This window comes from Chlorella variabilis (genome assembly GCF_000147415.1).
Source record: "Chlorella variabilis unplaced genomic scaffold CHLNCscaffold_5, whole genome shotgun sequence".
NCBI lineage: Eukaryota > Viridiplantae > Chlorophyta > Trebouxiophyceae > Chlorellales > Chlorellaceae > Chlorella > Chlorella variabilis.
The window spans coordinates 105,878-131,791 of NW_005435083.1; the positions used below are offsets into that span (position 1 = coordinate 105,878).

A 25,914-nucleotide genomic window follows, 5' to 3' on the forward strand; every position below is an offset into this window, starting at 1 on the left:
TGCGTCCATGACGTTCATTCATTACGTGCGGCCTGCATGCTTCGCGGGCGGCCTGTAAAACCTCCTGTTGAAAACCCTTTGTACCAGCCAGGTAAACCTGCTTTCTGGCCTTCGCCCTCGCTGGCGACAGCTGAGTCCGAGACATGGCACCCACCGCGGGAGAGCAGCATGCAGCAGCAGCAGCAGCAACAGCAGCAGCAGCGGCGGCGGCTGCGGGCAGCTGCTCCTCCGAGGCAGATTGCGCCACGCCGTCCTCCGCCGCCACTGCCGCCGCCAGCCTGTTGGCGGCTCTGGGCGAGCTTGCCGACATTCAACAGCCGAGCCTGCAGGAGGGAGATAGCGATTACGAGCTGGACGAGTATGAACAGCTGGACCTTGGGGACCTGTTTGTGAATACCGACCTACGGGAGGAGGTGCAAGACGCGCTGGCCAGATTTCTCCGCCCCGAGCGGGTGCTGCTCCGCGACAAGCTGACGTTTGTGCTCGGCATCATGCACATGGTCTTGAGTGCCTACTGGCTGGGCTGCTCCCCCCAGTACGCTTTTGCTTTGGATCCATTGTGTGTGTTGGCTCATTTGTGCCTCCCACCCATTCCAGGCGCTCGGTTGCTTCTGCAGGACCTTTTACAGACTATACACGACGGAGGCATGCGTGTTAATAACTCTGCGATTAGCTCATTATCGTTGGCATCGGCAGCATTATTATCTCTTGGACTGGTGCTACCTTGCAAATGCACTGGTTATCCTCTCCATTTTGAAGCCGACCAATATTCTGCTGGCAAAGGCACGCGGTTGCCACTGGCAATGGCACACAGCTTTGAGGCGACCCCTCCCAGCTGCCAGGCTTCACTGCCAACTGCCAACAAACCACCCGCTTGCTGCAGGTCACTTTTGCACATGCCATGGGGCCGCTGCTGTGGTCCATCCTCGCGTTCCGTAACTCCATTGTGCCACACAGCCTGGGCAAGATGACATCCCACTTCATGCAAGCTTGTGCAGTTGTTGGCTTCATGCAACTTGTGCAGTTGTTGTCCCTGATTTGGCTGGGCAGCGCGCGGCCACCGTGGCGCCATGAGCCCATGAGCAGCTGCATGTGGTTGAAAAGGTTTCGCGATGGCTGTGCAGGCACTGGTTTCCTGCTTGCGTCTGCTGGGCGACACGATGGAAGACTTCAGGTGCACTGAAAGCACACCTGGAGTCTTTTCCTGCGGCGCAAGCGCAGTGGGAGTCTGCCAGCCTGCGCGACCTGGTATGGCTGCCGCTGGTGCCCTATCTGGGTTGGGCTACACTCTATTACATAAAGGTGTTTGTCATCAGCTCGAAGAAGATTCAGGAACGCGGTTACGAAACGCTGGTGAGCGCATGGGGCATTTAGTGTGTTGGTGGGATGGGCTGGGGGCCAGCCAGGTGTGGCCCATGTGCCGTGCCATTTGACGTCGCATGACCTGACAGCTACAGCAGCGCTTTATGCCACTCCCTTGGCCCCACGGGTGTTCCATGCCCTTCTTGCTCGCAGTTCCAGTACAGCACGAAAAGTCGGAAGAGCCTGTTTGGTGCTGTGGTGCTGCGGGCACCACCGAGGCTGCAGCCAGTCGCCTACATGGGTCTGCACTTACTGCTGACCCTGACAGCGTGCCTGCTGAATACACTGTGGTGGCGGAGCTATATTGCAAACACGCTGTTCATGGTGGGCGTGCTCACGGCCTCTGCGTGGTCAGGTGAGCAGCTCATCAGCATGGCCTGCCCGTGCAGAGTTGGAAGTCTTATCGCGGTTTCCCTTCCTCTGCCTCCTCAGGTGCCACCTTCTACTTTGACGTTTTCCTTTTTAAGTACGGCCTGAGTAATGAAAGCCGCGGTGCAAACCCATCAACGGTGGGCCTGCCGCCCAAGCGGCGTGCGGACAGCACGGTGCCAAGCGGGGTGCTGCATGCTTCCCAGTCCAGCGACGCCAAGAAGACCTCATGACCATATGCCTCATGCTTTGTATGTGACATGTGGTGCACTAGTTCAGCCTTGCTCCACCTTTGTACCCTGCACCCTTGCTTCCCACCGCACGTTGCAATGCACAGGAGCCCGTACCTCTTGGTTTCTTTTTCGAGTTTCATCATCACCCACCCCCCAAATGCGTCCCGTTGGAATTCAGAAGGACTGGTATGAGGCACTGGCTGGCCTGTGCGGCGTTTGCCTTGGCCGCCCTGCCGCTGGCCACCCTTCTGCGTGCCTACTGGCTGCCGCGCTCCTGCGACACAACCTACCTGTGGGAGGGATACGAGCAAGTGCCTCTCACCCAGATACACTCGCGGTATAGACTGATCAGGTTCAAGGATGCCGACCCAGAGCGCCGGGAAGGTATTCGATGAGAGCAAGGGATGCCCATTGCGGATAGATCGGTGTCGGGGTGCAGCCTGCATCTGGCGGTTGCCGCCCGTGGTCCGTGCCTCCGCAGCCGCTGCCGCCGCTGCATCAGGAGATATTCACTGCCTGCATACCGTTGCTTGGTGCAGTCTACAAGAAGCTGCAGCGGCTGCACGTGGTGCCTGTGCTGTTTGTGCACGGTCACCTGGGCACGCACCAGCAGATGCGGTCTGCGGCGTCAGAGACGGGGCGTGAGCTGGCGCGTCGCCTGACTGCCAATGCCAGCTGGCCGCTGTGGCTGCAGTGGTACAGCACAGACTTCAATGCAGAGGCCTCGGCACTGGATGCTGCGCTGCTGGTGAGGCACAGCAGCTCCCAACGGGAGGGGATGGCCCAGAGCGACTGCGGAGCCCAGCGATGAGCAAGGATGCATGACAGGCGCCCCTGATGTGGTTGCAGGATAAGCAAGCTGAATTTGTGGTGCGCTGTATCCAACACCTCCTCCGGATCCATAGCAGCAGCAACAGGCACAAGCCCTTCCGCCTGGTGCTTGTGGGCTACAGCATGGGCGGCATGGTGGCACGTGATGTTGTGCGCCGCCTGTCGGCATACGCTGCCGAAGGATTTGGTGAGCCAACTTCATGGCCGCATGGAGTAGTCTTTCAGTGGCATGCCAGGAGGAAGGGAACAGCAGCGGGAGTTGTGATGTCTGGAGATAATGGCAGAACACACAGCGGACACACAGCGGCATGCCCTTGCCCTCACCTTTGCTCTGCTGGTCACCTGTTCCACGTGCAGACCCATCCTACCTGGTGGCGCTCGTGTGTCTAGGTTCGCCGCACCACTTTCCCGCATTCGTGCCACGTGTGCTCCTGAGCACTGTCTTGAAGCCAGCTAAAGCAAAGGAGCAGGCGGCAGCATCGGTCATTGCAGCGGCGGCGCCGCGCGTCAACATCATGGCAGGTGCCGGTGACTTCAGCCTGCCACTGACACACCCCAGCGCCGCCACGCCTTTGGCGCCTGAATCCGGCCCCCAGCTGAGCACGTTGATGCGCGACATGCCCGGAGTCTGGAGCACTGGCAGCCACAAGGTACGGCCAGCCTTGCACCTTCTGTCGGTGATCGCCACCCATTCCGTGCCTCGTATCGATGTGCTCAGGCCTGCCAATAACCAGTAAGCCTTGAACCCCTGTGCTACCACAGGGCATTGTGTCGTGCAACCAGCTGGTGCGCCAAGTGGTGCCGCTTCTGATCGACGCTGTGATGGTCTCCCTGGATGGGGAGCAGCAGCACCACCAGGGTGTGGTCCAATGGCAGGCTGCGGTACAGCAGCTGTTGCACCAGCGGCTCACAACCAACACGGCCAAGGCAATGCACTGGCCAGCACTGGCATTGGGGGCAGAATTCACAGCCGAGCATCCAGCGCCATGTTGTGTGGTAGCATCTGCTGGGGCAGCGGCAGAGCTCCCTGAGCAAGTGGAAGCAACACTGCTGCACCGATCCGTGCCGCCAGGCCACAGCCTGCAGCTGACCTGGCGGTCGGCGCAGTTGCGGGCGTCAGGCAGGCATGGCTTGCTGCTGCTGGTCACAGCAGCGCCACCGTGCAGCCATTGGGCTGTGCAGGCAACACTGGCTGATGGCCGCACGAGGCAGCTCGCAGCTGTGGCAGCTCCACTGCCACCACTGCTGCAAGCGCTGCAGTTGCGGTGGGTGCCCCGCCACTGGGGCGACGTCATGCAGGGCGTGGATTGGCAGCACAATGCTACGCGCCTGCTGTACGTCCCATTTGCTGGAATGCCAGCTGTAGCTGGAGGACAGCCGCAGCCAGTGTCGCAAGTCAGCCTCGCCATTCGGGGCAGTGGGAGCGGCGGCACAGGCATCATGGCCCAGGTGCTGGACGCCCACCCCCTAAACCCAGAGCTACAGCCAGGCAGTCAGCAGCACCTGCCACTGCCGCCCCCAGGGCGGTCAACACAGTTGCAGGCAGGCCACGCCGCAGCGGTGGCGGTAAGCCTGCCACGGCATGTTTGGCCGCTGAGTAGCGGAGCATGCAGCAGCGGCAAGGGCGTGGACTTCTCGTGCCTTGCTGTGCTGCTGCTGGGCACCACACCACCCTGGACCCTTCACATCCAGCCACAGCAGTGCGGCAGCAAGGTTGACAGTCAGGATCAGGAGAACATTCTGCCGGCGATAGTTGGCGTGCAGGCAGGTGCGGGCGCAGCCGACAGCGTGCGGGTGGCATGGTCAGGCACTGGCTCAGCCAGCAGTGGAGCAGTGCAGCTGTGGGACGGCGTGGCTCCTCTGGGCCAGCTGCTGCTCGTCAGCGACCCACGCTGCGCGTATGCCCTTCGGTGAGTCCGTTGAGTGGCTGGCCCTGATCTGATGCCTGCGCCGTCAGTGGGCATGCTGTGGTACGTACGCTGCCCGGCGCTCTTCTTTCCTTCCTTCCTCCTTACAAGGTGTGCCTCCTCAGCTTCCCGCTGCTTGACGCCTGCGTGGTGCAGGCTGCGGTGGGACCTGGGCGGCTGGCTGGGCCTGAGCCTGCGGCACCTGCTCTTTGTCCTGCCCATCCTGTGCATGGCCCTCAGCCAGGCGCGCCTGAGCCCCATGGCCGGCAGCACCGCACGGGTTGCAGTGGTCTCGGCGGTTGTCGCTGCTTGGGGCTCGTTGCACCCAGACATGCTCGCATCAGTCGGCGGGGGTATGCGGCCATGGGTGCAGTTGTCAGTGGTAGAAGCCCTGTCAGCCTTGCTGCTGGCGGGTGGAGGCGTCGCCTTGGTCGATGGGCTGCTCAGCATCAGCCTCCGCCTGCTGCAGTGGGCGCTGCCCCTGAAACAGCCCAAGCAAGCGAGGCTGTCGAGCCTGGCCTGTCTGGCGGTTGTGGTTGCGAGCAGCCTGCTGCACCCTGCCGCACCGGCCTATTTGGGCTGCTGCTGCCTGGCGGTACAGCTGGCCGCGAGGCAGCAAGCTTCGGCAAGTTTAGCGGCCAGGGGAGGAGCGGAAGACGGCGCCGCTGTGGCAGCAGATGGTGCCCGCGGCCCTTCAATCCCGCTCGCTTGGCTGATGTTCTACACCCAGCTTGCGCTGCTGCCCACGGTTGGCCTGGTCGGCTGGCTGGTCAGCGGCATGCAACACGCGGCAGAGTGGACCGACGGCAGGGTGCTGGTCGCCGCGCTGGCGTTGCATGCCTGCTTAGTTGGCTGTGCGCGAGCGCGCCCCACTGGCGGTGCCGTTCAGGAGCGGCCGCCGCAGCCGCCCAAGCATATTGAGCTGGCCAGTTTGGCGGCGGCGGCCGCCCATGAGGCCGCGGCCTGCCTGACGGCAGCCGCCAGCTTGTGGGGGCACCCATACTTTGCTCTGTATGCTGCGAGTGGCTCTGCAGCTTTAGACGCCCTGGCCCTGGCCCTGGCGGCCGCCGGGAAGCTATCCTAGGATTCTCAATGGCGCTTTTTTCTTTTTTGCCCCGGGGCATGCCGCGCGCGTCTTCGGGACGTAGGGCTAAACATTGAAAGAACTCGTATACGGTCACGCAGTCTGAAACAGCGGCCGAAGCAGAAAGTGGCGACCTTGCTGCCAGGGGCTGTCTCCCACACCCTCGCTTGCCCGTCAGACCAGGTGAAGAGGGCCGGCCGGCCGCCCTGCTGCCCTGTGCCATGCATCCAAGGCGCCTGAGCCTGCAGACTGCCCGCCCACTGCGCTGGGCTGGCCGGCCGGCCGGCGCGGCCACGGCTTCTAACCAGCCAAGGCAAGGAGCAGGTTGGGTGCCTTCCTAAATGAGCCCCTGGCCTTCTCCCGCATCTGTGCAGCACCAGGAGCATGAAAGGCTGGGCCGTGGTCACAGGCGCCACCTCCGCCCCTAGCAGCGCTGCAATCACCTCTTTGCTGCCCCATGCCGAGAGCACCGCCGCGTACCTGCTGCAGCGGCCGGCAGTGGTCAGCTCGGGCGTGGACAGGAGCAGGCAAGGACAGCAAGATCCTCAGCTGCATCGTGCTTGCGTGCGCTTGACATGCGAGGAGTCGACGTCCGGCTCTGCCTTGCTGTGCAGGAGTGCCACCAGCCAGCAAGGCGACTCTAGCACGCCTCCGCACGCCCCCACCCCATCGCCGTTGCTGGGAGGCAGCAGCTCGCTTGGTCTGGACCATTTCTGCACACCCCAGATCCTGGTGCGGCCAGCAGCACTGGGCACGATGTGGGAACCAGACCCGAGGACAACCACCCTGCTGACTTGCTCGCTGCGGCTGCTTTGCTGCTTGCCTGCAGGGTCTGGACTTCGGTCTCCCTCTGGGCATGCTGCCTGGCATCCCCGAGACGCCCAACATGCGGCTGAAGCAGCAGGCGCCACAGACAGCCACCGAGGGCCACAGCAGTGGACACAGCGGCAGCGGACACCTGAGCCCTCCCGACAGCCCGCCTCAGAAGACAGCAGGTAGCGTTAAGGCTGAACAGCAACAGACAACAGGAAAGATGCCTGCCTCGGTCACTTGCACTTCATGCGGTCCCCGACATACGTGCTCCTGCCGGTTCCCCGCCCTGCAGTTGCCTCTGGGCAGGGGACATGTGTTGGCGGCAAGCCTGCCACTAGGACGTATCAGCTGCGCACCCGCAGCTCCTCGCTACGCGCCGCCTGGGTTGAGATGGAGCCAGAGGGCAAGGCAACCGGTGCTGCTGCAGAGGCATCCACAGATAGCGATGGTGAGTGTGGGCCTGGGGTTACGGTTGGAATGGAGCAAGCGTCTGCACTGCAGCCCTTGAACTATTGCCTAAACTATTGCCTGATTGACAATAGTGAAGTGTCGCCAACTGCTTGGATGTTCTTTCGGGTATGGTCTCCTGCAGGCGAGGCCGCGCAGTCTGGCAGCGACAAGGAGGATGAGGAGGAGCAGCAGCAGAAGCAGGAGGAGAAGGAGAAGGCACCGTCACGCAAGCGTGTGGGGCGGCCGCTGGCTTACAACGGCAACCCTGATGCACCGCACCTCACTGACCAGGAGCGCCGCAAGATCAAAAGGTGAGTGGTGGATGGGCAGGGCCTGCAGCCTGGGTCTGGCTGTAGCACTGGGGGCGGGGAGAGTGGTTAGGAGCCCTTCTTACCTGCACCTGATGTTCTGCTTTCTGCCTCTGCCTTCGCATACGTGTGCCATGTTCATATCGCACTGGGCTGTTGTCGCCTGTAGGCGCATTGCCAACCGGGAGTCTGCCCGCCGTGTGCGGGCTAAGCGAGCGGAGCTGATGGATGAGCTGCAGGCGAGGCAGCCCATGCTGTGCTGCACTGGGCTGGACAAGTACGCCAGCAGCCAGTGGGCATCACAATCTGTGTGACCCGAGCCTGGCGGCATTCCTGCCCAACTGCAGATCAAGTGCACTACACTGGGCCAGCAGAATGCTCGACTGATGACCCACGTGGCGCTAATGGAGAACCAGAAGGCTGTGCTGGCGCAGCAGGTATACAAAAGGGAGTCCGGCATGGAAGACTTGCCCCCTGCGCTTCTGTGGGCGCTCACTGTGTCTCTTGCCACATCTGGCACTGCAGGTAGGAGTTCTGCAGGAGAAGCTAACTGAGAAGGCGAACGAGGCCCTGAAGCTCTACAACCAGCTGTTTGCGGTAAGTTCGGGCATGGATGGCCAGCAGTGCTGTGCCTGCACAGCTGTGCACTGCAGGCACAGATTTGGACCCCCCCGCCTCATTTGCATGTGCCCGGCTTCTGCCTGCTCCCTTACAGCTGCGCAAGATGGTTCCGGCGGAAATGAAGCTGGCACATGACCCCACCGCCACCACGCCACCTGCCAGCCCACTGCCCATGCAAGGCGAGAATCTGGCAGCGGGAAAGATTTTGGATAACATGAGCGCAGCCCTTTCACAGACTTTCAGCCCTGAACCGGTCATGCACTGCTCGTCTGGGTGCCGTACAGGTGGCAACATGTTTGTGCCGCTGTCCCAGAGCTCCCCGCCCGATGACTACACGGGTGGGTCCATTCAGGTGAGGAGTGCAATGCAATTTGGACAGCATGGGCATGGCAGGCACACATCGCAGCACCTTGCAGCCTCAGGCTTCACAACACCCATGCTGCTGGCGGTCAATTTGCAGGGCCCTTCTTTCCTCCTGTGAGGCGCCCACATCTGGATGAGCTCCTGCTGGGGCTGTTTGCAGCCCCACCCCTTTGCCTGGACATTGATCAAGGCGCTGAGCCTCGACTTCGAACCTTGCCTTTGTGTCGGACCTGGAATCCTTTCTCCTCCTCAAGACTGCCCGTTCCCGGCCTGGAAACCACACTCACGCATCGTGTCTCTGCACGGTTGCCTACATCTAAGCTTGGCAGCCCTCATTCCCATTATCCACACACTTCTGTTTGTTGTTGCGGAGAGAGTATCGCGCCAGTCGAAGCGCGTGTTGTATTTTGGTTTATCGTAGATGATCTCTGAGGTGATTTGACCATTAAACTTTCGGGTTGCACTGTCTGATCGTTGGGGAAGCTTGTAATACATGTTACCACCGCGGGGGGAGATGATTAGGGTGGCTGAATGGTGAAGAGGGAGGCCCTCAGTTAGTACTTGTCAGTAGGGAAAGGTGGCCCGCACTGCATTTTTTCTGGAGGCTGATTTGAATAGGCAATGCCTAGCACAACCTTGCCCTCCTAACACACCCTGCGACACTGTGCGGTGGCCTCACTGCCCTCTGTGCAATCTCTGCGCGCGCTGAGCTCAGCGCTTTGTAACAGCCTAGAGCCGGCCCGTGATAAGGTGGGATTGATGCACCCACAGCTGTGGCCATACCACAGTGAGCGTGGCAGTGCCATCAGCGCGGGTGGGCGGCGGGAGCAGGCCGCCTGTGCAGGTTTTCCCACGAACTTACTGGGCGAGATCGGCCTGTTCCCGAGGATATAGGGTTTGCGCCCATGCTGTACGGCACAAATTGTTTGCGCTACCAGCCATTCTGCGTCTTTTTGTTGCCGCTGAACCGTGTCCCACCTCAAATGTAACACGGAGATGGGCATTGCAGCCGTCCAGCATGGGAGGAGAGCCAAAGTGCGCAACAAGAGAGGCCCAAACCAGCAGCATGATGCATCAGACGCTTGTGCCGCCGTCACATCTTCTTGGACCAGCTAGCGGCGTCGCTCATGGCCTCGCTGGTATCAAAGGGCAGCTCCACCTCCTCTGCGGCGCCATAAAACGTTTCGAGATCGTAAAACTCTCTCTGCTCTGCTGTCATAACATGCACAACCACGTCGCCATAGTCCAGCAGCTCCCACCCGCCTGGCCTGCACACAGCGCGGCATGGCAGAACCAAACCGGGCGGTCAGTGACACGCGCGGCAGGGGTGCGTGGGTGGGTGGGTAGGGCCACTCCTGCGCGCTGTTGGATACCACACAGGGGCCCAGCAGGCTGCTGTGCAACAAGTGGCCGTACCCGGCCTGCGGGCTGTGGCTCAGCGCCCTGCTGTACACCTCGGTCGCCTCCTTCTCCATCTTGCCCAGCACGGCGTTGAGCTGCGGGCGGCTAAACACGGTGCACAAAACCATGTAGCGGGTCCAATACACAATGGGAGCAACGTTCAGCACCAGGATGTCGTCGCCAGCCTTTGTCTCCCAAGCAATCTGCAGGCGGCAGGCAGGGCTGGTTGTGGACGTGCCCTGGAAATGACGAGGCAGCATCGCAGAGCCCTTGAAGAGCCATGAGGGCTCACAGAAAGTTACCAGCACAGCTGCCCGGAAAGTTTGCACCCCGTGCGACCGCTAGTAGGGTTGAGAGTGATGGCCACCAGCCGCACCATGCCAGTTGTTGCTCCTTGCCCACCTTAGCCATCGCCAGTGCAAACTCCCGGCTCTCATCGGGACCCTCCTCCTCGGCACTGGTATACGAGGTGGACTGTGGCAAATGATCCTGGTCAGCGCTGCTAATCTCTTCGTCCTGAGCCGCCGCCGCCGCCGCACGCTTGTGCCGCCTGCTGCCAGGCTGCCGCTGCCATTGACCGCTGCCTGCCTGCCCTTGGCACGGAAACTCCAGTTGGTCAGACAAGCGGCAGGAGGTCAACAAAGGGCTTTCAGAGGCACTGCGTGCTGTGGCCATGCATGGTGCTAAATATTGCCAATAGCGGGTGGCGCGCGCAGGCCGCTTGTTCACCTTCAAAGTGACTGCTGCTGCATTGCAGCGACGGGGGCTGCAATGCGGAGGGGCTGCTTGTGCGAAGGAGCGGCCGCCGCTGGTCAGTCTCATGGTGTCGTCAACTATCGCACGCGATCCCTAGTTTGCTAGATGCAACAAAGAGCAAACGCAGAGACAAAGAGTGGGAGCATCGTACAGCATGGCATTCCACCGCACCAGACTGCGCTCGCCTTGTCCGCTCGCCTTTGTACCCACCTAAATCCTGTTGGACTGTAGGTGTCGTGCCTGGCTGGAAGGCTCGAAGGTCGCAAGGCTCGAAGGTGCCAGCAGCAGGGTTGCTCTCCCGGCTCGCTCTCAGCGCCAAATCAGCTCGCACATCAGCCGCGCACCACGGGCTGACGCTGTTGATCGCTGGGGAGGCCCGCCATTATGTTGGTGGCGCGAAACCTCAGCAGGCTGCTGGTGAGCCTCCTGTCGAGCTCAAACTGCAGCCAGGAGCTGTGTCAGGCGTTGCAGGGGCACCCATGGCTGGGTTACCCCACACGAGGGATCGGCCGACCTCCCCCCACGTCGCGCTTCGCCTCTGCCGCTCCTGTGCAGGCCTCCGCAGTTGCGCAGCAGGGCCGCGGCCCCACCGGCGCACCACAGTTGCTGGAACTGGGGCGCTCTGTGCTTGTGCCTGCCTGCCTGCGTCAATTCCACGCCAGCAGCCTGCAGTCTTCGGCGGCGGCGGCCGCCGCAGCGGCGGAGCCTGAGCCGGTGCCGCACGCTTCTTGGGAGGAGACAGAGCTGTCTTCGGCGCAGCTGACGCCGCGCCAGGTGGTGGAGCTGCTGGATCGCTACATCGTGGGGCAGGGCGCGGCGAAGAAGGCGGTTGCCAATGCGCTGCGCAATCGCTGGCGGCGGCACAAAGTCCCAAGCCCGCTGCGGGTGGGCGGCGGCCGGTCGGCAAACCCTGGCATGCGGTGGTGGATGCCGTGGCGCTGCAAGTGCCGATCTTGCCATGTGCAGGCAGCAGCGTGTGGAGGCGTCCAAGACAGGCCTGCTCCAGCCTGGACACGCGCAGCTGCTGGCTTATCGCTCCCTTACTATTCAATGGCGTGCGCTTTCCTATGCAGGAGGAGATTCACCCGAAGAACCTGCTCATGATTGGCCCCACGGGATGCGGCAAGACCGAGATCGCACGTCGCCTAGCCAAGATGGCCAACGCCCCCTTTGTCAAGGTGTGGGCCCGGAACTTGGGGGAGACAAAGTGGCATGCTGGAAGACCCTTTGGTGTCCCAAAGGCCTCACAATCACACAAGAATGCCTTGCAACACAACCCACTCCCCGCCTGGCCCCGTGCGCTCTGCCAGGTTGAGGCCACCAAGTTCACCGAGGTGGGGTTCCATGGCCGTGATGTGGACCAGATCATCCGCGACCTGGTGGACAATGCCATCATCATGATGCGCCAGGTGACCCCGACCGGCTGGCCTGCTCCGGGGTCGTTGCAGCAGGGCGAACGCGCATGATAGGGGGCTGATGTGCTGCTACCCAGACAACGCTGTGTGTGAGGGCACAGGCTGTCCCATCACTGTGGACCCTCATGCGGCCAGCCATACTGCCCAACTCTTGCAGCGCCTACGGCGCGAGATGAAGGCCAAGATAGATGAGGCGGTGGAGGAGCGCATCCTGACGGCGCTGCTGGGGGATGTGGCGGCAGACACGCGCAACTCCTTCAGGGCGCTCTACAGGTGCGGTGCGGAGGGGCGGAGCGTGGCAGCGCACTGACCTGACGAGATGCAGGCAGGAGCCTGCCTACCTTTATTGCTGCATGCTATCGATTGTGTCTGGCGAGCGACCAACGGCGGCGTGCTGACGCAGTTTCTTGCCCGCTCCCATGCCGTGGTCTGCCTGGGTTCTGTTTGGCTGTCTGATGGCAGGGAGGGGGAGCTGGATGAGCGCATGTGGAGCTGGAGCTGGCCTTCTCCGCCTTCGCACGGCATGTTGGGGCCCTGGGCCTCGGGCGATGGTTCGATGCAGGAGATGGTGGTGCGGGTGGACAAGATTTGGGGGGGGGGGCCCTTGGGGCGAGGAGAGAAGCGCAAGATGAAGGTGTGTGGACAGGGGGGGCTTTTGTTGGTGTGGGTGGTTGGCTCCCTGCGCGCTTGCAACATATGGTGGGGGTGAGGGAGGAGCCTGGGGACCGTGGCGCACTGGCGCAGCCCAGCAGAGACCCTTCTGCCCCCGCTAATGCCGCCCGGCCCCGCCTTTTCGCCTGCAGGTGAGCGAGGCGCGACCGTTGATAGAGGAGCAGGAGGCGGAGCGGTACATCAACGCTGAGTCGGTGACGAGGGAGGCGATCCAGGCGGTGGAGCAGGATGGTGAGAAGGGGTGGCCGCGCGCGTGGGCAGCACTATGGCTACCCATCCCAGTACTGTGCCCCAGTTGGGGATGCAGCACAGTCAGACAAGGGAGGATTTGGTAATCTGCCTCCCGACCCACTCTACCCGTTCCTGTCGCCCCTCTGCAGGCATCGTGTTCATTGATGAGATTGACAAGATTGTGACCAGCTCGGAGCATCGGTACGGCGGGGATGCCAGCGCAGAGGGCGTGCAGCGCGACCTGCTGCCCATCATCGAAGGTGCGGGTGCAGGTTCTGTGGTGTAGGTGACGGCAGCTGCAGCACATGTGAACCTGCCCACTCCACCCTGTCCATCCCCGTGACCTGGCCACCCCATCCCACAACAACCCTCTCGCGCAGGCAGCACCGTGAGCACCAAGCATGGCAATGTCAACACCGACTACATCCTCTTCATTTGCTCCGGCGCTTTCCACTCCTGCAAGCCCAGTGACATGCTGGCTGAGCTGCAGGGGCGCCTGCCTATCCGTGTGGAGCTCAAGGGCCTGACGTGAGTGGGTGGGTGGGTGGGTGGGGTGGGGCGTGTGCGGGCAACCGCAGCGGCGACGTGTTGCGCTCGGTGAGTGGGGTGGTGCAGGGAGGCCACACGTCATGCCAGAGGGGCTCGCGCACTCCTTTGGTCCCTTGCTGTGTCATTCCATTTATCGTAGCGCCAGACTCTTGGCCACGCCTGTGCAGCGCCGAGGACTTTTATAAGATCCTGACCGAGCCGGAGAGCAACATGATTAAGCAGCAGCAGGCACTGCTCACCACCGAAAATGTGGAGCTCATTTTTACAGGTAGCCCCGTGGGCAAGATTGTACTCTTGCCGTACTCTTGCCGTGCTTGGGTGAACAGCAGCTGCTGCCAGGGCTGTGCGGGGTCCCGCTGCTTTGTGTTGTTGCACGCCCACTGCCTCGACATGTGCCCACGTCCTGTGTGTTTGCCTTTGCCTTGCCTTTGCCTGGCCTGGCCTTCTAGATGCTTCGATTCGCGAGATTGCGCGGGTGGCGGAGGAGGTGAACACCAACGTGGACAACATTGGCGCTCGGCGCCTGCACACCATCCTGGAGCGCATCCTGGAGGATGTGTCGTTTGACGCGCCAGAAAAGGTGGGGCGGATTGGATGGGGGCGGCGGGTGCGGCCGGTTGAGGGTAGGCATTGCTGCATTTCACTGTGTGCTGCCTGCCAGACAGTGCCGTTACCTGGCTCTTGTTCCCTGCTGCTTGGCAGGCCAAGGAGAGCGGCAGCCAGGTCAACGTGGTGATCGACAAGGAGGATGTGTTGACCAAGATCGGCGACCTCTTGAAGAAGCAGGATTTGAGCAGATACGTCCTCTAGTTAATGGGTGTGGTGTGTTTTCTGCTGCCACATCCCCAGCTGGACCGGCGCCACGCTGGCGCCACGGGATTATCTCTGATGCCCGCCTGCACACCACGCCACCATGTAACATAGATGCCCCTCGCACTAGGCATTAGGTGCAGGTGCCAAAGGCCACTGGGGCAGCAAAAGTTCATGAAACTCTCCAGAGTTCAGCGTGCCCATGCTTCGTGCACGAGTCCTGATCTCGGCATTACAGGCTGCGCCGCTGGGCGCTGTCGTGGGAATGGGGGGCCGGCTGCAGCCAGTTGGGGCTCTCTCCGGCTCCTGGGGCCCTGCCTCCCCTCCCTGGTGTACGAGGCCAGCTGCAGCGGCTTGGTGTGCTCCCGGGCGCGGCCTCCACCATAGCGGCTCGGCCGCTGCCGCAGCCGCTCTGGATGCGTCGCCGTCCCGCCCCGCGGGACATGCAGGGCCGGTGGAGTTAGACTCGCAGCAAACCACCGCAAGCACCCCAGCTAAGCAAGTTCTCTACCGCGGCAAAGGCATGCAGCTGTTCAGGCTCCTTGTCAGGTGCGTCAGTGGGTTGCGGCACCTCCTTGTCTGCAGCTGTTGGTGTTGGGCACTGCAAGAGGCACTCTTCCCACCCATCTTCAGTCTTTAGGCCAAGGCTCTAGCCTGCCTGTTCACGCCTGCCTGACTGCAGGATGAAGGTGTTCCAGTTGGTCGGCATTGCCGCCCTGGCCGTGCCCATCAACACATTCCTTGCAACCGGCCATGTGGCCAGCACACAGGCGGTGATGGCGTCGGCCCTGGTTATGGGCGCGGGGGTGGCCTCCGGGGCACTATGGTTCTACTCGCGGCGGTATGTGGGCGAGCTGGCACTGCTTTCCGGCTCCCAGCCCGGGCAGCCGCCCCGCCTGCGGATCTCTGTGCTGGACTTCTGGGGCAAGCGTGAGGTGAGCGAGCGGGTGTGTCTGTCCCCTGGAATGTTGGCTGGCCGTTGGTTGTTGCGGCTTCATGTAGAGCTGCCGCTTGCAAGCCGACATGCACCTGTGGGTCTTGGCCGCCGTGCGTGGGCTGCAGACGCTTGCCTCCTTGGCATTCCCCGGTGGCCCTGCAGGACAACGACGTTGCGCTACAGGCGCTGGTGCCACCGCTGCAGCACTTGCCAGAGTCGGCGCGGCGAGCGATGCTGCAGGAGCCGCTACTTCCACTAGATGTCGAGGGCGACCGCCAGTACTTTCTGTCTGTGCGGTATGGCAAGGTGGTGGACCCAGCTATGCTCCATGCGCTGCTAACGGGGCAGCTAGAGGGGCAGCAGTTGTCAGCAGATTAGGCTGCCTGTCATCGTGTTTGCTGATGATGAAAAATGATGTACAATGATTGATGTGATCAAAGGAAGCGAGCCAGGCCCCTGATGTCAACAGTAAATGCTCCGCCCAGTGTCGCCGCTTTTGCGTTTGATGCCTTCACCACTTTCGCGAGAAACAGCTCATTTCTTCTTTAATTTCTTCAACCGCGCCATCCGTTCTGCTTGCATCTCTGGGCATGCAGCGCCAGCTTTCGCGTGCCTATTGCAGCACGAACACAAGGCGCAGCCCTCTCTGACGGTGCTGGACCACGGCACGCGTCAGGGTAGCCGGAAGGGTGGTGGGAGCTGCAGCAAGCGGTGTGGGTCTGGCGGCGGCGTGCAGCGGGCGGCGGAACGAGCGCAAAGCACCGTGGCATTATGATGGACAACTTCAACCTGACCATCCGCGGCCAGCGGGTGGTGCTGGTGCCATACCGGCGTGAGCATGTGGAGCTGTACCACCAGTGGATGCAGAGCGAGACATTGCAGGAGCTGACAGCCAGCGAGCCACTCACGCTGGAGGAAGAGTATGCCATGCAAGCGAGCTGGGCAGAGGACCCGCAGAGTGAGCAGGGATTCAGGTTACGGCAGCTGTTGCGTTGGTGCAAAGCAGAGCACCCCCCCCCCCCCAGCAAATGCTGCTCTATTGCCCCTCCCTTCATCCAGAGTGTACCTGCATTCTGTTGGATCCTGATTTTCCCGGAAGTCATGGCGGTGCGATGGCGGGTGAGTGGTGCAAGCATGGAGCGGGGCCTGGCAAATGTGGGCCTATTCCCAAGCCATCTTGCGCTGCCACCCCCAACATCAGCCTCATACTGTTGCCCGACTTCTGTTTCCTTTCAGGTGATGTCAACCTCTTCCTGACTGACCACGACGAGCCATCCACCGCGGAGCTGAATTTCATGATTGCCGAACCGCGCAGGTCTGTTGCTGGCTGCTGGTCGGCAGAGCAACTGCAGCGGCTGGAGCGAGTGAGGCTGGCGTCCAGACAAGTTACCGAGGCAACCTGCAGCCTGTCACCTGCCTACCCTTCCCACCCACCGCAGCCGGCGCAAGGGCATCGCGACGGAGGCTCTGACGCTATTCATGGCGTATGCTGCCATGCAGCTGGTGCGCTGCCCCGCCCCTGCTGCTGTTGGCGATGGTAGCAATTTTGCCTATGCTGCTGGGCAGTGGGGTGCCGTTTTGGCCAATGCTGTAGCAAAACGCTCCTCCCGGCGCCTTGCCTGCAGGGCGTGACAAAGTACCGTGCTAAGATTTTAGAGCACAATGCTGCTTCGATACAGCTGATGCAGAAGTTGGGGTATCAGGAGGTGTCACGCAGCAGCGTTTTCAAAGAGGTGTGCTTTGAACTGGCGGTGGAGGGCGAGGTGCACGAGCGGTTGTCGGCGGTGCAGCTGCAGATGGGGGCATACGACGATGCGGCTGCAGGAGTGGCGGCACTGCGAGATTGTTCTTGACTCGGGTTGAATTCACCAATGGGCATGGCAGCGAGTGAGGCAGCCGTCTTTGCGGCGGCGCCCTCGCGCCGGCGCGGCGGTACATTTTGTCCAGAGAGCCCTGCCGTCTCTCGCACACAGTCGATCTGTCGTGTGGCGAGCAAGCTCACGACCGTGACGAGCGCGGCGACTCCGGCTGTAAAGTCGCGACAGCCATACCATGGCGAGAACGAAACAGGCTCGGCCGGTGCGCAGCTGGCTGCTACAGCTCACGCTGCATATCTTGCTGCTGGGTGCTTGAAGCCAGCACCCCGCCGGCCCTTTCAAAACCGTTGGCGCTGCTGGGTGCAGCAGAGCCCCTCGAAGCGGCCGGCCGGCAAGGCGGCCGGCAAAAAGGGCAAGTCCCCAATGAAGTCGAAGGCAGCCGCACCAAGTGAGTGCGCCCGCTGCCACCGCCGGTTGGCGTCGCCTCGTCGCCAACGCTGCTGCCTGCCCTCGAGCTTCCGTATCTTCTGTTGAAGGCGGTGGCTTGGTGGTGCGTGCAAGCAGATGTGAGGCAGATATACAGGCCAGCTGCAGGCCCGAGCCTGTGCGCTGAGCCAGTGCCCGCGTACGGGAATGGTGTGCAGAGAAGCCACACCGCTTCCGGCCTGGCACTGTGGCGCTGCGCGAGATCCGCAAGTACCAACGCAGCACCAGCCTGCTCATCCGCAAGATGCCATTTGCGCGCCTGGTAAGCCGATGTTGGGCTGAGCCCAGCTGTTGTTGTGGCCCGGCTGCGGTATGCTTACTGTGAGCCAGACGCCCTGCGAGAGTTGCGCATGCAAGAGTTGGGCAACCACCCCGCCAGCAGCATTTTCAACAGAGCCGGCTGCCACCAAGCAGAGACATCATGCATGCTTACGGTGCACTTGTCCACGGCTGCCATCCCACTGCAGGCGCGGGAGATCACCAACAACGTGGCGCCTGAGCCGTTCCGATGGACAGCAGAAGGCCTGCTTGCGCTCCAGGAGGCCACTGAGGACTTCATCGTCCATCTGCTGGAGGACTGCAACCTGTGCGCCATCCACGCCAAGCGCGTCACCATCAGTACGCAGCCGCTGCCCAGCCCTGTCCCTGCTGTGCCATGCCTCGCTGGTTATGCCATGCCTCGCTGGTTATGTTCCATGATTTGTGTGACTATTGCCAATGCAAGTTTGTGTCGTGGCCCCACGCTGGGTGCTGCTCCGCTGTCTGCAGTGCCCAAGGACATGCAGCTAGCCCGCCGTATCCGCGGCCCTATCAATGGCGTCTGCTCATACTGAATGCGCGGCAGGTGGGCAGCAAAGCAGGCCGACTGGGGTTGTACCGGCAGCGCAGCTGTGTTGTCGAGCGGTGCTGTGCTGACCAGCGTCGCAGGATGCAGGCCCGACATCGTGAACAGCTGCGGCGGGCGCAGCGTACTGTACCAAATCAGCAGCACGACAGGGCGGAGTTGGGCGCCCACCAGCTGCCGGCCTCACGAGGAGCTGCATTGTGCCATCGCGCGCACCACCTGCATGGTGCCCGACCATTTCACAAGGCAATACAGCCTCTTTGCACCTCATACCGGCCTTGTAAACACTGCCTTTGACCCTCGCACTGACTGACCACCTAGCACCAATATTATCACGCCCCAGTTGCAAAGCCCCATCTGTAACCACACAAGTATCGTGACACATTTGGACTGGCTTCAATCGGCCCAGGGCCCACGTCATACAACATTATGGAAATGCCAAGCAGAGATTGGCGAACCTGCCTCATTCTTTCACCAACAGTGCCCATTGACACACCCTTGTGCTCGCACCCAAATTGAGAGACGAGGGTACCGCCACCCGACGGTCACCGTCGGGTGGGGTCACCGTCTTCTGTCTGCAACGTGCCTCACACAGTGCAGAAGGTGTGCTGGCAGCCCACCGTACCCTTGTGATTTTCCCTGCGTATTGGTGCTGCCTGCAGGAACCACGCGACCAGCCACAGTGCAGGAGGCACTGGCGGGCGGCAACTTGTTTTGGGGGGAGATGGCCTTCCTGGCGCATAACGTGGCTTTGGATTCGTTCTGTCGGATCCTGGCTCCCCACCCTCAAGGCAAAAGCACTGCAGGACATTGCTCTGGACAGCCCAGGGAGCCCACCAACCAGGGACGGCAAAGCAGCCACATCAAGTCCTGAGACATCAGAGAGCATCGAGACCTCAGAACGATCACACAATAGAGCAGAGTTTGTGTTCTGCTGCGCCATGCTGCGGGTCTGTCCTGGGTCCACAACGACGAACAAAGCTGGCCTGCGCGGCCGCTGCAGTCCTCTTGGCGGCAGAGGAGCGGACAAAATGGTGAGCCCACCCCTGCAGTGCAAGTGCCGATGCGGGGGCATGGCGTGGGGGGGGGGTGGCGCTGGGCTGGCTGGGCCGGCCGGCAGTGAAACCGTCAGTTGCGGTGGTGCAAGCAGCCGTTTCAGCAGCAGCAGCCGCGCCTGGGGCGCGACAGCGACTCTGGCCCATGCACGGCCGGCAGGGTGCCAATCGGCCAGCCCTGGCGTGTGGAAGGCGGCGCAGAGGCAGTAGGTGGCCACAGCAACAAAAGCAGCGCGCAGCGCTCTGCTGGGGGAGGGGCGAGCCACCCGCCGCCTCTGCCGCCGTCGATGGCTGCGCAACCTCTCTTGTCTTCCTCCCGATGCAGCCGTCCCAGAAACGCTTCATCATCAAGAAGAAGCTGGCGCGCAAGGCGCGGCAGAACCGCCCCATCCCCCCATGGATCCGCTTTAGGACCGGCAACACCATCCGGTGCGTGCCACCATTGACGAGGGCTGGGGGGTCAGCAAGGGCAGCTGCACAAACTTGGGTGGATCCTGGACACTTCTGCACTGAGCAGGCAGTGCATCAAAGAGGCAACGGCAGCTTGGGACATGATGCTGGCAGCAGGAGCCTGTGGCACACTTGGAGAGTCCCGCAACCTGCGCATCAGCTTTATGCTGCCACATGCTGGCAGGTCGAACACACATTCCAGGCAGCTGTGGTTGAGTCTCTCCCCATGTTTGCCCCCCCTTGGTTCTGCAGCTACAATGCGAAGCGCCGGCACTGGCGGCGCACCAAGCTGGGCATCTGATTTCATGTTTTGGAGGACGTTGCCCGCGTGCAGCAACCGCAGCAGCAGACGCTTAGGGCTGCCACCATTGGCAGCTTCATGCAGCACACGTGTTAGTGATGACACCGGTGCTGTGTAATTCGCTCTCCTAACCCTCGTATTCAACAGCGAGGCATGACCTCGCTGCAGAGGCGCAGCAGGCGCATGCGGATGAGCAGGCTGGGGTCGCCATGCAGGATATGGTGCAGCAGGCGAGGAAGGGCCGGTTACAGCCTGGGCTGTGCAGCGCGCTCAGAAGGACAGGAACAGGGTAGGATTGTGTTGTATACAAGCAGCAGCAGCGGAATCCTGCCTTGGACGCTTGCCTCTGACGCTGCCCGGCTGGATTACGTATTGATGAACACCTTGTGGATCTGGCGCTGCTGCATCCCCTTTCGACACGTCGGGCATTTCTTCTGCAGCAGTAGCAGTCAGCAATGGCAGCACCAGCCTTTCAGCAGAATGCATGCATAAATGGTGCGGAGGCGGCAAGCCTTAGAGGCAAGCCAGACGTGCCCTCCAACAACTTGTGCTGATCGCACGCTTCCCACACCTGCGTGCGCACTGCCGCTACCAGGCAGTCGTAGCAATAGACGTGACCGCAGTTGCCGCTGGCCATCTGGCGGCCTTGGCTGCCGCCCATGGGCTGCAAGGGGCAAGGTGTGCATGTGTTCGAAGGCAGCAGGTCCAGGCGAATTAGTGGTAGCTGGACTGAGCTGCAGGTGAGCCTGGGGAAGCAGGTTCCTCTGTTCCCCTCCCAATGCTGCCGCCCACCTCCATGCAAATGCCACATTTGGGGCCCTCTGGCTCGGGCTCCGCTGGCGGCGGCGGTGGCGGGTTGCGCAGTTGCTGCAGCAGCAGCTGCTTCATGGGCGACAGCTGCTGCGCCGCTGTGGGGCGAGATCTCTTCACGCCTCGCGTTGGCAGTCGCTGCACTGTGCTGCGCACTATCTGCAGGTCGGCTTCCGCCGCAGGTCCCGTCAGGTCAATCACGTCGGCGTGTGCCCCCACGGCTGCTGCCATCCCTGGAGCCGAGCGGCGCCGCTGCTGCTGCTGCTGCCTGCGCTGGCCTGATGTTGTGGCCTGACGGCCGGAGGGCCCTGCACCTCGGCCGCTAGTGGTGCGCTGCAAGGCAGGGCAGGCGTGGTGCAGAAGGCAGGCAGCATGATCCGCTGAGTGGCACATCGGGTGGGCGCTTAGCCCAAATGCAGGCTGTGGAAGCCTGCGTGTCTCACAAATCATCTGCAGCCCAGGAGGCCTGGGCGCAATGATTAAACACCTCACCAATGGGCTGTCCTCGCTATCGCTGTCCAACAGGTCGATAATGTCAGGGCGCGTCGCCGCCGCCGATGGCGGCGCCCTGGCGGCCTGCCCGCTCATGCCCGCGCGCCGGCCCCGTGCCGCTCTGCTGTGCAGCCCTGGGTCGTCCCCCTGCGCTGTCACGGCTGTGGTGCGTGTTGCCTGACGATTGTGGCGGAGCGCGGACACAGTTTTTTGGTTTTGTTGGCCGGCCAGGGGAAGGCTAATAAGTGAGCTGGTGTGTCCTACACGGTGCACGGTAATGAGCGCTCGAGGGATGAGCTTTTCTTTCAGCCCATGGGGCGCTCATTCGGCCGCCGTGGCAACCCCTTCTCCCGCTTGCTTCTGGCGTAGCAACCCTTGATGCTGGGCAATCCAGCAAGCTGCGCACCTACCCCGAGAGCGTTGGGGACACAGTCTCTCAGTGCGCTGGAACTGCAGCCCCGTGACCATCACCTAGCTGTGCCAGTGCCCCAGGGGCTCCTTGGTAGTGTCCCAGCTTCCGGGGCGAGCGCCAGCCCCTCGTGCTCACAGCACAGTGCGCACCGCTGCTGCCGCCACCCGCCACCATGTCCGCCAAGGGCCTCCGCCCCGGCAACGGGCGCCAGACCGACCTGCTGAAGCAGTTTCACCTGTCGCGCAACCCCTTTGTCGACCGCACTGCCGAGAAGACGGAGCTCGATGATGTGTCGCTCTACATCCACAGTGACCTGCAAGGCTTCAAGCCATCAGGCGAGTCCTGGTGTGCTCTTATTAGGCTGGCACCCCCACGAGGACCCTGCGTGCGTATACTTGCCTGGGCCTTGCCTTGCCCACCCCCCTGCGCTCCACGTCTCAAACGCCGGCTCTGGGCCCACCTATGCAGAAACAACATATATCTTCTTTGGGCGCCGGGGCAGCGGCAAGACCACCATCCGCATGCAGGCATGCATGTCTACTGCAAGCTGCATGTCTGTGACACATGCAGTGTACCTGCACACCTGCTTCCTGGGCACAGCCAAATCCTGGCCTCGCGCTGTGCCGTTGTAACCTCGGTAGCTGTGCTGCCTAGCCCCTCCCACCCTCACCCGCGGTCACGCGCGCCACCCCCCGCCCCGGGCGCCTGCAGATGCAGCGCGCTTACCAGGCATACAACGACGCGGCACGCGCCTCTGGCAAGACGCGCGGCCACTTTGTCATTGACCTCTCCCGCCCCGGCCACCTCACCGGCTGCCTGCGCCAGTTCCAGGAGCGCGTGGGCGCCTCTGACGAGAACTGGGATGCGCTGTTCAGCGAGGCATGGACCTCTGCCGACATGGTGGACTGCATGCTGAGCTATGCGGCCACGCACCTTGTGGATGAGGTGACAGACACCGCCAGCGTGGAGGGGATGGACATGCTGGAGCGCATACGCTCGGGTGGGTGAGGGGTGGGACGTGAGGAGTGGGTGGGTGTGTGTGGGGCGGGGGGGGGGGACTGTTTTGACAGCGCCTTGCATCTCTCTCTTGTGGTGGCAGAACCTTCCACTGCTGGCCCCCGACCCTCACCTGCCGCCCTGCTTCTGCTGCCCGCCCTGGCGCAGACCCGCGTGCCGCCAAGCAGTTCCTGCTGCTGGCCCACCTGTATGCCAAGACGGACGCCAACTCACTCGACTTCCTGCGCGCCAAGCTGCTGCCGGCACGCTACTCCGCGCTTCAGCTGACAGCGGCGGCTGGCGTCGGCACCGTGCTGGCGGGAGGTGAGGCTGGCGGCTATGCCGCAGGCGCCCTGCTGCTTTCTGACCGGCATCCTGCCCATGAGCCGCTGCCCGCCGCTGCTCCCTGCGATGTGCGGCAGTCGCAACCCCCACCCACCGCCCTGCCCTGCCCTGCCAGGCACCGCGATTGCGTCCCACAACCCAGAGTTGGCTGGCCTGCTGTCGGGGCCGCTGGAGGCGGTGCGAGGCGAGGTGGAGGCCAACGCCCCTTTCCTCACAGACCACCCGCGGCTGAGCCTGGCGCTGGCAGGCACAGCGGCGCTGGGTGGCGCATACCTGTATCGCCGCCACACGCGCACCAGCGGGCTGGGGCGAGCTGCGGCACTCGTCGGCCAGGTGCGCGGGCTGGCAGGGGTGGTTGGGTTCGTGTGGGATGAGGGGGACTCAGGCACAGGTTTCATGGGTGTGCCGGTGCCAGTGAGCGGCGGCACACACCCTGCCCCTCGAGCTGCTGGTGCCGCGTCCGCTGCTGCAGGTGCGCGTTGTGAAGCAGCAGCAGCTGCAGACGATCGCGGCGATGCTGGGCGCGCTGTTCAGCTCCCACGACTCTGCTGAGACCATCCGCCAGCTGTGCATCGGGGTGTCGGCACACCAGAAGCTGGACCTGCTGTCCGGCCTGGTGCGGCTGCTGGGCTTTGAATCGCTCGCCGTGTTTGGCGACTGTTTTGACGAGGTGCGTGCCGAGCGGTGGCGGCGGCCCTGTGGTTGCGACCGTTTGCACGGCCCTCGGCGCCCAGGATCGCTCTGGTGGCTGGTCTGGCCTGCCCTCTGCATGCAATTAGTTGGCCATGCTACAGCCCTCCCCGCCTGAGCAGACACCCACCCACCCACCACACTCCCCACCATCGCCCCTGCAGGTGGTGCTGCTTGACCCCGTGCTGTACCCGGGCGCGCTGAAGGTGTTTGCGCGTGAGGTGTGCAAGAACGACATGCTCAGCTTTGGTCGAATGCACCTGTTCTTCCCCGACTCCCGCCTCTCACTGGACCTCAACACAGACAAGACGCTCAAGGCAGGCCTCAAACGCACGCATGCATGGGGCTCCGCCTGCCGCCTGCGCTGCCACGTGGTAGGGTGGCCGCACTTTGGGAAGCACCGGTCCTCACAGCTGCCGCACACCCACCTGCATCCCCTGCCTACAGGAGGCGCGGTTTGACCGCCACTTTGTGCGGGACCTGCAGTGGAGCCGGCACCAGCTGGAGGAGCTGGCAGAGCGGCGCTTCATGGCGGCGCAGGTGGGGGCGAGTTGGCGCTGTGGTGCCAAACTCTGGACCCTGCCCCCTGGGCACGGGGCCAGGCACCCTCTGCAAGCTTTGCCTCAGTTCTCCCTGCACTGCCCCCGGTCATGCTGCAGATGGAGCAGCTTCGCCGCAACAGCACCAGCGCCAGCGCCAGCTCGGGCGGCGGCGAGGTGCATGTGGAGGACAAGCAGCTGCACAGCTTTGCCGACCTGTTCAACGCCATCAAGGTGGAGGACTTCTCCTCGTACATCTCCAAGGTACGGCGGCGGCGGTGAGGGTTGTCAGGCTTGTCCGACTGCAGGGCGGTGGTGGGGCAGTTTGGGGTCAGAGGTGGGACGCAGACATGGAGGTCACCACCCTGTTGCCTGACATGCGTTTGCAGCTGACGACGCCCCGCGAGCTGATGCTCTTCATGACAGGTGGGCTTTGCCGAGTGCCTGCAGCTTGCCGCTGCAAGGCCGTTGCCTGCGACTCGCGCCTGCTGACCTGTTCCGTGGCTGGACCTGCCCCTGCCGGCCGCAGAGCTGCTGGCACGCATTGAGGCGCACCCCGACAACGAGCTCAGCGCGCAGGACATGGAAATCGCGGTGGCCAAGGCGCTGGAGCAGGCGGTGTGAGGCCACGCTCGGTTCCCAGCGCCGCCGTGATGGCCCGCTGCAGCATTGCCGCACATCAATCAGGCGACGTGCATGACCCCATCATTATGTTGCTTTTCTTGCTTTCGTTTGCTCTCTTCCCCATGCCTTGCCCTCGAACTGTTTGCCCAGCGCCCTCTTTGATGTCTGTCTGATTTTGCTGGACCGTACCCCTCTTCTTGCTGCTGTGACCATTATTACACGGCGCCTTGCTAGGGAAAGCGGGAGAATGACGGCCGGAAGGGAGGAGCAGAAAGTGTGGTGCAAAGCTGCTTCAGCAGCTGCTTGAGGGAGGAGTCGACAGAGATACAAGCTCCACGCAAACGCACAATGCAGACGCAGAATGAAGGGGCCTGCCGCCCCTGAGCCATACACAATTGCTGGGGGACTTCAATGCCCGCATCCGCAGGATGCTGGGCGCCTAGATGGGATCCTCCACCTTCGAGCACGCTCCAGCCCGGCCCCAGACGACAACAGCGTCTACTTGTTGAACCACACCTGCGTCTTCTTGGTGCGCCCAATCTTCTTCTGCAGCTGCAGCATGCCGTACAGCAGCGCCTCCGCGGTGGGAGGGCAGCCGGGGACGTAGATGTCCACGGGCACGATGCGGTCGCAGCCGCGCACCACAGCGTACGAGTCTGCGGGGTGAAGGCGAGGGAGCAGGAGGCAGGGCGTGGCGCCAGCTGGTGGTGGGGCGGCGAGGCAAGGGCGGGCGGAGGCGCTCACAGTGGTAGTAGCCGCCGCCGTTTGCGCAGCTGCCCATGGACACCACCCAGCGCGGCTCGGGCATCTGGTCGTACACCTTGCGCAGCGCGGGCGCCATCTTGTTGGTCAGCGTGCCCGCCACAATCATGCAGTCAGACTGGCGGGGGCTGGGGCGGAAGATGATGCCAAAGCGGTCAAAGTCGTAGCGCGCAGCGCCT

The 25,914-nt window shown here is 62.7% G+C and overlaps 11 protein-coding genes across 11 annotated transcripts in view; 8 read left to right on the forward strand and 3 right to left on the reverse strand.

Moving 5' to 3' along the window:
• Positions 1–143: 143 nt before the first annotated feature.
• Positions 144–1,964, forward strand: CHLNCDRAFT_142708 (hypothetical protein; the record flags this gene model as incomplete). The annotated part of the gene is made up of 4 exons (XM_005849384.1): positions 144–500; positions 1,222–1,353; positions 1,516–1,603; positions 1,795–1,964. The coding sequence occupies 4 exons, from the start codon at positions 144–146 to the stop codon at positions 1,962–1,964; spliced, it is 747 nt and encodes a 248-aa protein (XP_005849446.1).
• Positions 1,965–2,133: 169 nt separating this feature from the next.
• On the forward strand, positions 2,134–7,671 carry CHLNCDRAFT_57178 (hypothetical protein; the record flags this gene model as incomplete). The annotated part of the gene is made up of 11 exons (XM_005849385.1): positions 2,134–2,348; positions 2,504–2,712; positions 2,814–2,982; positions 3,153–3,445; positions 3,558–3,581; positions 4,338–4,705; positions 4,859–4,982; positions 6,616–6,781; positions 6,892–7,047; positions 7,192–7,360; positions 7,527–7,671. Exons 1-11 carry the CDS (start codon positions 2,153–2,155, stop codon positions 7,669–7,671), a joined length of 2,019 nt encoding a protein of 672 aa, XP_005849447.1. The 5' UTR covers positions 2,134–2,152.
• Positions 7,672–9,434: 1,763 nt separating this feature from the next.
• CHLNCDRAFT_50851 (hypothetical protein) lies at positions 9,435–10,153 on the reverse strand (the record flags this gene model as incomplete). The annotated part of the gene is made up of 3 exons (XM_005849660.1): positions 9,435–9,609; positions 9,758–9,945; positions 10,145–10,153. 3 exons carry the CDS (start codon positions 10,151–10,153, stop codon positions 9,435–9,437), a joined length of 372 nt encoding a protein of 123 aa, XP_005849722.1.
• Positions 10,154–10,225: 72 nt separating this feature from the next.
• CHLNCDRAFT_56057 (hypothetical protein) lies at positions 10,226–14,296 on the forward strand (the record flags this gene model as incomplete). Its single annotated transcript, XM_005849386.1, has 12 exons — positions 10,226–10,234; positions 11,258–11,383; positions 11,572–11,676; positions 11,809–11,907; positions 12,071–12,186; positions 12,376–12,547; positions 12,717–12,816; positions 12,966–13,076; positions 13,197–13,344; positions 13,533–13,633; positions 13,815–13,945; positions 14,068–14,296. The coding sequence occupies 12 exons, from the start codon at positions 10,226–10,228 to the stop codon at positions 14,173–14,175; spliced, it is 1,326 nt and encodes a 441-aa protein (XP_005849448.1). The 3' UTR covers positions 14,176–14,296.
• Positions 14,297–14,698: 402 nt separating this feature from the next.
• CHLNCDRAFT_142712 (hypothetical protein) lies at positions 14,699–15,490 on the forward strand (the record flags this gene model as incomplete). The annotated part of the gene is made up of 3 exons (XM_005849387.1): positions 14,699–14,724; positions 14,858–15,110; positions 15,275–15,490. 3 exons carry the CDS (start codon positions 14,699–14,701, stop codon positions 15,488–15,490), a joined length of 495 nt encoding a protein of 164 aa, XP_005849449.1.
• A 393-nt stretch (positions 15,491–15,883) lies between these two features.
• On the forward strand, positions 15,884–16,965 carry CHLNCDRAFT_20902 (hypothetical protein; the record flags this gene model as incomplete). Its single annotated transcript, XM_005849388.1, has 5 exons — positions 15,884–16,070; positions 16,172–16,231; positions 16,349–16,427; positions 16,552–16,615; positions 16,738–16,965. 5 exons carry the CDS (start codon positions 15,884–15,886, stop codon positions 16,963–16,965), a joined length of 618 nt encoding a protein of 205 aa, XP_005849450.1.
• A 610-nt stretch (positions 16,966–17,575) lies between these two features.
• CHLNCDRAFT_20865 (hypothetical protein) lies at positions 17,576–18,248 on the forward strand (the record flags this gene model as incomplete). Its single annotated transcript, XM_005849389.1, has 3 exons — positions 17,576–17,677; positions 17,883–18,033; positions 18,184–18,248. Coding segments are annotated over 3 exons (318 nt in total), but the record flags the coding sequence as incomplete, so codon positions are not given.
• Positions 18,249–19,633: 1,385 nt separating this feature from the next.
• CHLNCDRAFT_21256 (hypothetical protein) lies at positions 19,634–20,065 on the forward strand (the record flags this gene model as incomplete). Its single annotated transcript, XM_005849390.1, has 2 exons — positions 19,634–19,743; positions 20,017–20,065. 2 exons carry the CDS (start codon positions 19,634–19,636, stop codon positions 20,063–20,065), a joined length of 159 nt encoding a protein of 52 aa, XP_005849452.1.
• Positions 20,066–20,430: 365 nt separating this feature from the next.
• CHLNCDRAFT_142715 (hypothetical protein) lies at positions 20,431–21,463 on the reverse strand (the record flags this gene model as incomplete). Its single annotated transcript, XM_005849661.1, has 4 exons — positions 20,431–20,499; positions 20,637–20,729; positions 20,858–21,208; positions 21,368–21,463. 4 exons carry the CDS (start codon positions 21,461–21,463, stop codon positions 20,431–20,433), a joined length of 609 nt encoding a protein of 202 aa, XP_005849723.1.
• Positions 21,464–21,951: 488 nt separating this feature from the next.
• On the forward strand, positions 21,952–24,973 carry CHLNCDRAFT_142716 (hypothetical protein; the record flags this gene model as incomplete). The annotated part of the gene is made up of 10 exons (XM_005849391.1): positions 21,952–22,164; positions 22,491–22,779; positions 22,944–23,099; positions 23,236–23,453; positions 23,593–23,790; positions 23,975–24,184; positions 24,258–24,350; positions 24,470–24,613; positions 24,739–24,775; positions 24,879–24,973. 10 exons carry the CDS (start codon positions 21,952–21,954, stop codon positions 24,971–24,973), a joined length of 1,653 nt encoding a protein of 550 aa, XP_005849453.1.
• A 498-nt stretch (positions 24,974–25,471) lies between these two features.
• The window catches only part of CHLNCDRAFT_21383 (hypothetical protein), a gene marked incomplete at both ends in the record, with an annotated part of 1,260 nt that continues 817 nt past the window's right edge, over positions 25,472–25,914 (reverse strand). The window contains 2 exons of the mRNA XM_005849662.1: positions 25,472–25,629; positions 25,718–25,912. Of these exons, the coding sequence (XP_005849724.1) occupies positions 25,472–25,629; positions 25,718–25,912 (353 nt within the window). The remainder of the gene's footprint in view (positions 25,630–25,717; positions 25,913–25,914) is intronic.